This window comes from Anabrus simplex, chromosome 10 (assembly GCF_040414725.1).
Source record: "Anabrus simplex isolate iqAnaSimp1 chromosome 10, ASM4041472v1, whole genome shotgun sequence".
Classification (NCBI taxonomy): domain Eukaryota; kingdom Metazoa; phylum Arthropoda; class Insecta; order Orthoptera; family Tettigoniidae; genus Anabrus; species Anabrus simplex.
This window is the reverse complement of record NC_090274.1, coordinates 129,751,410-129,764,753: the sequence shown is the minus strand read 5'-3', so window position 1 is coordinate 129,764,753 and position 13,344 is coordinate 129,751,410. Positions and strand designations below refer to the sequence as shown.

At 40.8% G+C, this 13,344-nt stretch overlaps 1 protein-coding gene across 2 annotated transcripts in view; it reads left to right on the top strand.

Moving 5' to 3' along the window:
- Gli (carboxyl ester lipase-like protein Gli) overlaps window positions 1-13,344 on the top strand; it is a 191,464-nt gene that overhangs the window by 71,684 nt on the left and 106,436 nt on the right. For both annotated transcript variants that reach the window (XM_067154886.2, XM_068229317.1), the window contains exons 3-5: window positions 1,828-1,974; window positions 6,032-6,185; window positions 9,802-10,013. In XM_067154886.2, the coding sequence (XP_067010987.2) occupies window positions 1,828-1,974; window positions 6,032-6,185; window positions 9,802-10,013 (513 nt within the window). The remainder of the gene's footprint in view (window positions 1-1,827; window positions 1,975-6,031; window positions 6,186-9,801; window positions 10,014-13,344) is intronic.

The window sequence follows — 13,344 nt, the reverse complement described above, 5'->3', positions numbered from 1 at the left end:
TACTGAAAATCTGCCGAAATATAAATATTATATGCCAGAAAACTGTAAGTTATCTTAATGAGGCTCATAATAATTGAAGTTTCATACCTTCTACTTCCAATATTCCACAAGCACACGGCACCACAAACTGTACAATAAACAATTTGTATTTGAAATAAAGCTAGCTTATGATAACCCTCTATCAAAGCTTTGAAAACATGACATTGTGGAGGTCTCTGATCCACTCACGGAAAATCAATAAGCCAGCGCATGCGCTCTGTTCAGTAAACTCAACTGTCAGGCGACATCTCGACAGAAATTTATAAATATTTAAAAAACAGAGTTATAATTATCACCGAGCACAAACAGTCGTATGCAATAAGCCTATAATGGCAATATCAAGACACAAGTATGTTTCTTAATCCCTTTACCCTCCAGGGTCGGTTTTTACAGCTCAAAACATACCACATTAGTCCAGCATCTCATCTCGTTACTACCAAGTCTTCCCAGCCCAAGTTTTGTTGCCTTACACCTTGTCTTTTCCTCCCCGTGTGGGTGTCCTTTGCCTGTCGTAAGTGGTGATGAAAATGGACCCCAGGGGCTTTTAACTTGACAGTGTGGATTGATGACCACAGGGACCTTAGCTGAGTCCTGCAATGCTTCCACTCACCTGTGCCAGTTTTCTCACTTTCTTCTATCCTATCCGACCTCTCTTGGTCAACTTTCATTCTTTTCTGACCCCGACCATTATGCAAGGCCTACCATTTTCATGCCCTTTGTGCCCTCTCTTTCTTTGGCCACTATCTTCATTTTTCGAAGTGTCAAGCCCCTTCCTTTCTTTCCCTCTGATTAGTGTCAATAGAGGGTAATTGCCTAGTTGTACTTACTCTTAGAACAATAATAACCACCACCACTCACACTGACATTGGCATTTCAAATACCTCCTTAATGGTAAAGAAATACATTGTAAATAACGAGTAGTAGTTAAAAAACTAATAACATGGCACAGGTCGGTGAACAGAGTAGAAATTTGCTTTTGCCAGGCAGATTTATTGTAAGGGATACAATAGCCAGTAACTGTTGTTATCATTTTATTTATTTATTTATTTATTTATTTAATTTATTTATTTATTTCACAAATTGTAGATACAATTCAAGGATGATGGATGGAGAAAAGCCATAGTTCCACGTACACGAAGGTGCCTCTATCCCTCTTAAAATTACAGAATTAAATAATTACAATTACAGACTACAGAATATTACATAGAAGTATCATTTACTTGTAAAGTAAGACTTCAGCTACTCACGTACAGTCTGGCACACTCAGGACCACATAAACATTCATCCACACTCCCACGATACTTAACATTGACACATATAAGAAAATTACATCATGTTCAAAATATTTTGTTAAATATACCTTCTTTTTTACCACTTTACAAAAATTTTCAGTGCAAAGTTATTTTTTTCTGGGGTTAGTTCATTCCACAGCCGAGCAGAACAAATAAAGAAGCCACTTTGATATGATGGTGTTCTTGCAACTGGAGGGAAAAGGGACACACCTCGACCTCTTTCAACAGAATGATAATTCAGCTGTAAGTGGTTGATAGGGTGCTAAGTGTTAACAACAGTCGTTGATGAGGTTATTCAAACAATTTGTTGAAGAATGAAAATAGTATAGTGACCTGCTGATATCTAAGGTTAAAAGAACACAAAATTACTTATAAATTTGTTTCTCTTCTTTTATTTATTTTTTCATATTCTCTTAAGCCATGCAAATTGTTTAGATCTTCAAGTTTGAAAAGTGAAAGTGTCAGTATCTGAAAATACTGTAACTTATTTTTGCAGCCTCCACGCGCACATCGAGGATGGCAAGTGCTTCAGGCAGTGGACTTCGGCCCAGCATGCCCCCAGCCCATCCGCTTTATCGGCAACACGAAGGGGATTCGTGACATGGACGAAGACTGCCTCTACCTGAACATCTACTCACCCACGGTAAAGTTTCCTTCTGTAACATGGAGCATTCTAGTTGTTCAGGGATTGGCTTTGCGCCTCATAGTTGGTAATAACTAGGACCTGGATTTTTGGGTGGTATAAACATTCATTGTAGGTTTGTTGTATGCTTAACATAGGTTATTTTAGGGTTTGCTTCGAGGATGCAGCTACTGATGTCCTCAAAAATTTTTTCATGGTTGGGTTGGTTGGTATGTTCCATGGGACATTTGCGACACCAACATCTGGATCACCGAGCTCGATAGCTGCAGTCGCTTAAGCGTGGCCAATATCCAGTAATCGGGAGATAGTGGGTTCGAGCCCCACTGTCGGCAGCTCTGAAGATGGTTTTCCGTGGTTTCCCGTTTTCACACCAGTCAAATGCCAGGGCTGCACCTTAATTAAGGCCACAGCCGCTTCCTTCCACTACCTAGGCCTTTCCTATCCCATCGTTGCCATAACACATATCTTTGTCGGTGCAACGTAAAGCAAGTAGCAAAAAAAAAAAAACTGGATCAATCTTGAGGATTGCTATCTGTGGAAAAAGTAAGCATTTGCTTACTGTTGCTGCTGGATGTATTTCCCACAGTTACACTAGCAATGTCCACAGCTGCTCCTGCTCTCATGTAACCTGGAAAAATACAAATCTTAAATACACTAAGGTAAGCATGCTAGGGAATTGCAGTGCACTTTTTAGGTAACTAGCTTGGAGCAAGCCTGACAGAAGATTATTTGATTATCCACAATACATTTTTGATCTGTAGCAATTTTTTTTTTTTCAATAAGTGGGGTTTAATTATTGTTTCACTATATAACAAAGTTAAAAAAATATTTCAACAACCATTCACCATGTTTTCTGCCACCTGTATTCTCTGTGGATGACTGGAGGTTACGCTCCTCCTGACCTTGTATCAGCTACATCAAGTTGTAACCAGGTGTCACATGTGCAATGGGAGGCATGCAACATGCTCCAAACTATCTCCGCCCTATTGCTTATAGGAGTGGTGAAAATTATTTAATGACAGGTTTCAGTGGGAAAATAGCATTTTTCATTTGAAGAAGGCAAAACAGCTTTTTAGGTTACTTCAGGTGACATCCCCTCTTTAGGTATTTTAAGGTACAACAAAATTCACATATTCTGCATCAGGAAGTGTGAAATGAATATATATCTTGAAAGTTGATAATTAAATTGCCAGGAGAAAAGTAGGTTAAAACCTAAAAATCTGGACCTAGTAATAACGTAGATAAAGGTATATAATAGCTTCTCCGAACGAAGTACACAATACGCGAGGGTGAATCTTAGAAATCTTATCTTGTGTTCCTTGTAGGAGAGGTGTGCGTGTGTGGTCTTGAGCTCAGACCAGACAGCTTCTTGGCTGCGTGAGCTCACTGTGGTGTAGGGACCAAACTACAGCGTGAGCTTCAGAACCGACGGATCAGCTTGTTAAATGTTAGCCCGTCTATGATCCATTCTCTTAATCTCACGGAAGACAGCAATTAAGGAGGAGTATTTTTCAGTAAATTACGAACTTGAACTGTTATCCTCTACTCTATACTGCTTGTTGTTGACTTGATGTCCAATGGATTTGAAGGTGCAATAAAAACTGCCTGCCGTATCAGACCACGGGCTTACACAGCACAGGTCACTAGCCATTGTGCTCCAGTGAATACTGCAGCTCGACAAACTGGCACTTAAATGTTTTTAGTGCGTTCATTGCCAGTAGTGGGGATCTACCAACTTGTCGCTAGAAATATATTTACGTTTATAGGATAGTACAGAAATCATGCAACATTTTCCATCAACAGCACTGCTATTGGCTGAAATTTATTAAATATGACGTCACCGTCAGGTAGATGTCGTTACCAACTAATAACAACACCTGAACGTTTTCTAACCCTTATGCTGTAAATGAGCCAAAGATGAGAAATGACAGGGTAGACAGCTGGTATCCTGACTGAAAACCGTGTGTCAGTAAGAGAACTGCTGCAGCTTGCTCTAGGATCTGTTGCATATGTTTACCATAATAAAAGCTGGGATGATGGGGAACAGTGTGAAAGGTGAAAGGGACCCTCTTGTATGTATCTTGGTCATCAAGTATTGCTGCACCATGTCTGTGAGCTACCCAAGACTTCCAGTTTTTGGGCTATATTTTCCCGGGCAGAGATGTTCTTGATGAGTAGTAGTGTAGGTTGTGCAGCAGTCGTCAGTTTTGATCCTATTTAAAGATTAACAGCCCCGCACCTAGTTTTAATCTATGAAAGAAAATGTGGATTGCTTTTAACAAGATTTGGACCCATCATAGAATCGGTGCTGAATCTCTTTGTAACTGAGAAAAAATCCCATTTCCTCAGTGTGATTCTGGTGCTCCCAAACAGTCTGTTCAGCATATTTTGTTTGAGTGCAAGACGAGGGCTTATCGAGGAGACTTGTCTGATTTTCATCTAGACTCTTAGACTGGATTTGAGGCTATAAATATGGTAAAATCTCAGTAAGATGAAATTTTTCTCCCTTGTTGCAAGTTTACCTACAGACATGAAGAAAACTGTGAACTTTACCTGAAGCTAAAGGCTGTGTTGATGTTTAGACCTCACCACGGGGAGTCTGCAGTGTGTACAGATAACACAGATGGTCCGACATTGGCAATGCCTTCTTCCCTTGCAAGCCACAAGAGACGATACTGTCTGCAGTCTTATTTATGTTTGTTGAAAGGATAGATTAGTGAATGTACTTTTAAATTGTAATGTTACACTTACATTTCTGCAAACATTACACCTTGTCCAGTGTGGCCGTCCATAAATGTGGAAAGGATATACGGGGGTTGGAACTTTAGTAGTGGCAACTGTATAATTACAACTGATACAAAAGAGATACTTCTACCAGGTTTTACTGTCCTTCAGTGTAGTCACCAGCATTTTCTACAACCCGTTCCCAGCGATGTGGAAGTCGTAGGATACCTTTAACATCGCCAATTATGTTGATAGTTCGAATGGAGCGGTCTACTCCCTGATAAATCTCTGGAACAGTTCTGAAGCGAATGCCACAAAGGAATCAAGTCACAGTCACAAGGGCTTAAGTCCAAGAATTATGGTGGATGGTACAGCAATTCCCAGCTGCATCGACCGAAAAAATCAGCGACAGCTTGCGCTGTTTGCGGCCGACGCATGTCTGCCACATTTTCACGTCCCTCGTTGAAGGCCACCGCGCCACTGTTCTGTAAGGTAATGCAGATTCCCTGCAAATCTTTTGAAGACCTTGATAACACTGTCGTACTGTACGACCTCTGGTACGTTCAACCTTTATCCAACTCGGTTTTTTCTGTTTCTAAAACATCATGTCAACACTACCGTAGACTGCCATCTAACACGAGGCTTTGTTTCTCTCGCCAGTTCACGCGCGCGTGATGTGGGAAGGGAGAGTCCATGTGCTCTGGGGTAACTAACGTGTGCTATCAGCGTTGCATGGCATCTCTACAACAGTGTTGCCACTATTTAAGTTCCAACCTTCGTAAATTAAAGTAGCACAATTTATATTTAATTCTCCTTCTTCTTGTACCATATCCTCATTTGATGTCAGCTGTCATCTGCACCATTCTGTATCTTGTTCTTAGCAACTCTGAAAAGGGTGGGGGTACGGAGTCCACACCATTCTGTATCTTGTTCTTAGCAACTCTGAAAAGGGTGGGGGTACGGAGTCCATAGCATTCTGTATCTTGTTCTTAGCAACTCTGAAAAGGGTGGGGGTACGGAGTCCACACCATTCTCCTTCTTCCCCTACTTCTCCTTCCTTCAATTTTACCTTGTAAAAGTAAAGTAAACTCGTGTCCTGCAGCTCTTTTCAGGTACACCCGCTGCACGTACCAGCCCTCCTGCCATTCTTAAATCGAACCCGGCCTTCGAGGACGGCAGCTGATGAGCACTAACCGTTATGCTACGGATAAGCTGATGGAGTCTGTGTTCAAGTTTCTTATTTTTGATGTTGTGCATCACCTCTAGCTCTTTGTTACTTGGAGGAACAAATTTATTTTAGCCGACGTCCTTATCGCAGGGTGTTCTTTTTCAGGTGGCTGCAGGTCGTGCCCAGCTCTACCCTGTCATGTTCTACATTCATGGAGGGGACTTTATCCACGGAGCTTCCAACCTGTTCCCTGCCCACATGTTGGCTGGTTTCTATGAAGTTGTCGTGGTCACCATCAATTATCGTTTGGGAGCTTTGGGTGAGTCTACCCTTCGGAAACTGCCTTTTTAATTGGGCTCTTATTACCTCTAGGTCTCTCACGAGGGAAGGTGTACTCAGTGAAATTTGAATTAACATCAACTGAATTTAGTGGTAAAGATTGGCAAAAAATAACTTGCTGAAAGTAGCTGGAAGGCTTGCAGCAGTGGACATCTGACTTCCAACTTCTTTTGAAGTTAATTCTTGTTCTCTTTTGATGTCGGCAGTACTTTTTGGTTTTATATGACTTTTAAGTTTTTCATTCTATCGAACCACAAAATATAATACTCAGAACATTATATATCTGTGAAAGAACATATAATAAAAGAATTACATGTTCCATTGTAGAAGAACATCGTCACTTATGGACATGCACATATATGTACTGGGGCTCATATGTTTAGGACCTAAAACTCACCCAAATATGGTTTTAAAAATTGCTAAATATGACCCAGACATCGAGGATATGCTTTGACAGACTGAAAAACTTTGCAGTTATATTAACTGAGTCGACAATGAAAAAGAGTGACTTAGTTCTTAACAAGGTGTGAAGCCTATGGCGTCTTTAATTCCATTTTCATGCTCTTTGTAGCCCTTTCCTTTTATTCTTCTGTGTATCGGAACTCTTCCTTTTCTCTTCTGATTAGAGATTGCCTTGGCAGGGAATTGACAATGTTGTTTGAGGGAACGGCCTGCTGTTTCGGTGTTACGCGCTGTCTGTTCGTCCCCTCTACTTTTGATAACCTTCAAGATGTGCCTTCTTCTATCCGGCCAAATGGTCGTTGTGTTGGCCTTCAGTCGTCAGGGCCCCAGGTCGAGGGATCTTGGGGACTGGGTGTTTGTGCTCTAGTCGTACACGACAGATGATGGAGTTGCACTACAAAACTATTATTATTATTACATATTATGTATTTAAAACTTAAATGTTTAGGTTTTACTCTTTGTAAGTGCTGTTTTAAGAGGAAGTACAACTATCTGTAATCACACCGAATTAACAGCTGATTTATTTTACTGTATATATTCTGATATTTTAATTGAATGTTATAATTTACATATGATAAATATAAATGTGTTCAGTTATAGTTTAATTTTTAAATATGTAGACATTTGACACCAGGCATTTTAAATTTGATTTTATTTATTTAATTAATATGGAGTTATAAATACAAAAATTGTGATTATTGTATTATTATTTGTATAAATTATTACTGATAATAATTGCTGGAGTTTAAGTTATTGGATAAAAATAAGTTTGCATTTCTTATTTATTAATTACAACACAATACAGTGGCAAAGACTCAAATACGAGTCCGACTCGTTGGCTGAATGATCAGTGTACTGGCCTTCAGTTCAGAGGGTCCCGGGTTCGATTCCCGGCCGGGTCTGGGATTTTAACCTTCATTGTTAATTCCAGTGGCCCGGAGGCTGGGTGTTTGTGCTGTCCCCAACATCCCTGCAACTCACACACACACTACACATAACACTATGCTCCACCACAATAACACACAGTGTCCTACACATGGCAGATGCAGCCCACCCTCATCGGAGGGTCTGCCTTACAAGGGCTGAACTCGGCTAGAAATAACCACACGAAATTATTAAACTCAAATATGAGTAGGTTGGTCATCCAAGCAGAACTCGTCTTCATCTGTGATTCTGTAGGTGACTGTACAGCCCAATATGGAAGGAACACAATTTGCCGCAGTCCCAGGTGGAGCAGCCACTATTCTGCTTTCCGCTTTTTTTCTTTTCTATGTTGCCTCTTATTGTTCGCTACTTGCCTACAGTTTTCTTGAAGGAGTAGTGTGCCACGATGAACTAATGATCTCCAGGATGAACAGTTGAGGGCTGAGGTCTTCCAGTTGTTAACATCGATGTGGCACGTCTTCATATGAGCCTTAATCACTTTCTCTGACCTCCCACAACTAGCTCAGAGTAAAACACTTGCTTGGGAACGCCTGTCTCTCGTAGCTGGCGTCTTAAAACCATGGCAACGTATAGAACGTTGGTAGTCTGTGCCTCTTCAAGTGTGTGTCTGTCTTGGCAGGTTATATGCATTTTAATAGTGGACAAGCTATTAGTTATATCTTTCCTTGTTTGTATAATTGTAATAACTAAGTCATGTACTTACCATTTTGTTAATTTCAGCATTATTTTGGCAGTTATCATGGGATGTACAAGGCACGTTTTTTAAGTATATATAAAAAAGCCTACTGTAATATAATTTTTTAAACAATTCTTTTTTTTTTACAGTAAGCCTGTACCTTAAACTACTTCTTCACATAAGTTCCAAGCATATTAAGGCACTTATCATATCGTGAAACCAGCTTCTGAATTCCATCCTCATAGAAATCTGATACCGAATGTGCCAACCACTGCAGCACGGCCCTGACCTCCCAAATGCTTTTTCAAGTACAGGAACAAGTGCTCGTCACTAGACAGGACTGTGTAGAGGATGATCAAATTGTCTCCAACCAAATGAAGCGACGAGGTCTCGGGTTCGATTACACCGTGTGAGGTACCGCATTCTGAAACAAAAGAATCCTCCTTGTGATGCCGTTTGTTTTGAATTGGTAAGCACAGCTTCCAATAATCTAAGCGTCCTGACACAATTTCATTAAGAACACTCCTTGAAATTTCAGGCAACTCATAATTTAATGACAAAATCATAAAGCTTCTTCTTGCATCAAGTCTTCAGTATCGACAGATGGTGGCCCACTACGCCTCTTACCATTTCTTCACTCGTAGTTTATTCTCCGTTCATTTCACTAATCTGCTGATGAATTTCAACAGCTTTCATGCCTTTTCCATTTAGAAATCGAATCACAGTGCATACTTCACAATCAGTGGCACCCTTAATTGTCGGCGGTATTTTCAATACGCACAAACAAACGTAAATACAGGCGAATGCTGCCATAATGTCATTTGTGTCAAGCATACAGCTGTATGTACCGAACGCACATGCTCTAAGCGACGACCGAAGCACTGCAGCGGTCATATTTAAAAATGGTACTTACTTAGAAAACATGCTTCATAATTAGGAAGGAAGCCTGGGAAATATGGGTTTTACGACCTGGAAAATCAGGAAAACTCTTGAATATGCAAAGACCAGATTGCTGGCCACCCTGATCTACTCATGTCCTTTCCTAATTTGTATTTCTTGAACCATCTGACTTATTTCTATTACTTTTGTTTTAGATTTTTTAAAATTTTCATCTTGAATTTGTTCTCCAAGAGTGTGTCAAAACTTGTCCGTAAGTGTAAATAAATGACGAAAGACGAAGTTTTATCCGTCTGCTCCAGAGAGACGTACAGTTTGTAATTGGCCTACGTATATCCTAGTTTAGATAACCAGCATTTCCTAGCAAGCTGTAATTTTTGTCACATAAAAATGTAAACCATCCAGTTCCCGTCATGTATCGATCATCGTAATTTATAATCTTCATGTTCCGTGTTGATGATTTCCTAATTTCAATGATGAGCATTGTAGGGTTGTTCCACCTAATCAACAGCTAACAAATTATATAATAAACTAGGAGTTTTAATTAGGTGGAATATCCCTATAAGGCTCATTATTGAAATGTGTGAATGACCATTGACAAGTTTTAACTTTGTAGGTTTTCTGAGTACCGGAGACCAGAATGCACCAGGTAACTACGGTATCCTGGACCAGGCACTGGCTCTCCGTTGGGTGTACGAGAACATTCGCTCCTTCAACGGCGACAAGGATTCCATCACGTTGTTCGGGCCGGGAGCAGGTGCGGCTTCGGCAGGACTGCTCATGTTGGCGCCGCGCTCCAGGGACATGATCAGCAAAGTGATTGCTCAGGTATTATACAGCAGTTACACTGGTTCATTTAGTTAATAAGCTCAGGTAACTCTATTTCTGGTGTGAGACTTAAACGCCTTCTGCATCCTGGCAGGTTGGGGCGGGGCAGTAGAATAACACACACAGTATCCCCTGGTGACTAAAAGGGGTCCGGGGCCTCTGAACTTAGGAGCGTGGGTTGGTGAGCACAGGGTCCTGAGCTGAGTTCTGGCATTGCTTCCACTTACTGGTGCCAGGCTTCTCACTTTCATATATCCTATCTGACCTCTCTTAGCCAACTCTCGTTGTTTTCGACCCCGATGGTATTATCTTGCGAATCCTAGGGATTCTTTCATTTTCACGCCCTTCGTGGCCTTTGTCTTTCCTTGTTCGATAACTTCATTTTTCAAAGTGTCGTATCCCTTCCATTTTTTCTCTCTGATTAGTGTTGATAGAGAATGTTTGCCTGGTTGTACTTCGTCTTAAAACAATGATCGCCGCCACCGCCGCCACCACCACCTGTTTAAATCTTAATTCTTCAAGCTGCATAAAAAATGCTAAATAAATCTAGTCTTCTGAAACAAAAAATTAATAAATGCTTAATACTTCGTACCACACAAAATGAATAATTCTGATATTTGCAGGACACACTCTTCTTCTTCTACCTTTTTTGTGACGTCCTGATGCGGTTTGTAGCCCTGTTTTATGGTCGGATACCCTTCCCGTGTGTTTCTGCGGAGGTTAGCAGTGTACTGCGTTGTCTGTGTTGGGACAAACACAAACACCCGCTTTCCAAGTTAAATAAATGCAATTAAAATCTTTAACCCAGTGAGAAATTGAACCCAGGGCCCTATGACTACTTTTTTTCATCACTGAAATGAGCGAGATCCATCATCGGTACAGATAAAATGAGAGCTGTGTTCTTTGTGTGGAGTAATTCAGAACATCAAGTTCAAGAACTGGACTGCAGTAGCTCAGTCCTCAGGATCCGAGATGACAACCGAATTCAAAGACTGTATTTACTCAAATCTGATTTGCGTCCCATTTCTAAAAGGCTTGAGTAAAATAAAAAGAATTTCCTTGTGATGGCCTTGTGCAGCCAGAGAATTCCCATATTTGAATGTCTGAAGTAGCGTACCGTTTTAACAGCATGCGGGACACTCTTTTCCCAACTCGCCTCTGCCGTGGTGAAAATGATCTACAGCTGAAATCGGTTATAAGGACACTGAAGGGACCAGCAAACAGTGGTCGTTACAGCTGATAGTCCCATAAAGCGTTTTTTATATTTTGCTAAAAATGAAATATCTGTGAAGTTAAGGCTGCAAACTTACGTGGTTAATTAACAGAATTAAGTTAAAACTTCAACCATACCAGTAACTGAAATACAATAGGAGTGGGAGTGCGAGGAATAAGTGGCGTCGTACTAAACCATTTTGGTTATAGACAGGGTCGTTACGTCCTTAAAGTGATGTCACAATAAACAGTTCGACTGTAGCAATTACTGATCCTGCATTTTATTTGTTATTCTTCACAGAACGTGTAGTAAGCGAGTGAACTGCCACCGCCGAACCCAAGTGCAGGACTTACGGGAGCGAGAGACAACGCAGCAATTAATGAAACCCTGCATTCTTTCATTTTCAAGTTCCTTTAGCAGCAATTGTTAAAGCTGGCAGGAGCCTCCGTGGCTCAGGCAGCAGCTGGGTTCCATGGTTCAAATCCCGGTCACTCCATGCGTGATTTGTGCTGGACAAAGCAGAGGCGGGACAGGTTTTTCTCCGGGTACTCCAGTTTTCCCTGTCATCTTTGATTCAAGCAACACTCTCCAATATCATTTCATTTCATCTGCCCGTCATTAATTATTACCCCAGAGGAGCGCGACAGGCCTCGGCAGTTGGCACAATTCCTAACCTCGCCGCTACATGGGGGCTTCATTCGTTCCATTCCTGACCTGGTCAAATGACTGGAAAGAGCTGGCAGTTTGTGTTGTGGGGTGAGAGTTCATACCAGTGTGGTTATTGTAAAGTGAAGAGAAAGTTGTTGGCTCAGTGTTTTCTTGACCTGTCTCTTATTGGCATTTCAAGAACCTGGCAACCCTAACTTCACTGTGTATGACAATAAGTTTTTATTGTGATTTCATTTCTGTACGAATTTCAAAAGCTTGCCTCTTTCGCATTGCATTGTAGTGGTGCCACAAGCACATGTTGTTCTCTCTTGCTGCCTCCCTATTTCCTCGCTTTTCTGCTTCACCTTTCATGTGAAGCTCGTTTTCTTGTCTTCCATCTCTTGAAACTTTTATTATCGACAATGCCTAACAAAAATATGAAACGGAAAGTGCTCAAACCGGAAGTGATACAAATAACGAGCAACAGGGCAGAAGCAGAAAGTTAAGTATAATTTTTGAATTTACATGAAAATCTACTGCATCATTAATTCTGATGTGCACCCAGATTTAGGAGACAAAATTTAGCTGAAAAAAGTGCTTACTAGATTCGAGTAAATGCGGTAACTTGGCAAGTTTGTTAGATGAGGAAGTAGCCAGAGGAATTCAAGGTGGAGGAAATTTATTCGAGACCTAATATGGAAGCAAAGAGAGCCTAGTACCAGTCGTGACATATGGATGTGGAACTTGTATGAGGCAGGTGAGTGAGATGAAATTTACTCCGAGTATAGTTACGACTAGTTTTTACAGGAAACTACGCTCAAGTGATATGAATACAGATTACCAAAGGACATGATGAAAAGATGCATATGGAAACAGAAACGTGTGCTAGGGAATGATTATAGCAGTCTTTAAGAATGAAGACAAAAAAGTGTGTGATAACTATAGAGGAATTTCACTCTTATCACAAATGGCAAAAATGCTGGAAAGATTGTTTGAGAGGAGAATGGGAGAAAAGATAGGAGAGTTGCAAGAGGAACAGTATGGGTTTAGAAGTGGAAAGTCTACAGTGGACCCAATCTTCAGAATGTGGGAATGTGTAAAGTATCTGGTCAGATAGATCTAACAAAGGTTCAGTAGTGTTCCCAGGGAGAAGGTGTGGTCAAAAATAGACTCGGTTCACAAACTGTAGAAATGTAGCAATGGTCCAAAGCCTTGAAATTGTTGACAGTTTCAAATACCAGGGAAATGAATTAGTGCAGAACACAAGGCTGGACATGGAGGGTGCATTCTAGCAGAGTGTAAGAAACCTTGTCTGGAAGTGGCACCCATATTGAACTGGACAATGACAAGTAGGAGGAGAGTTGAACTCAAGGCAGAAAAATGAAATACCTAGGATGTATCATAGGAAAGACAGAGTGAGGAAAACCTAAATGAGAGAACTAATGGGAGTAAACTAGGGTGGACTGAGCT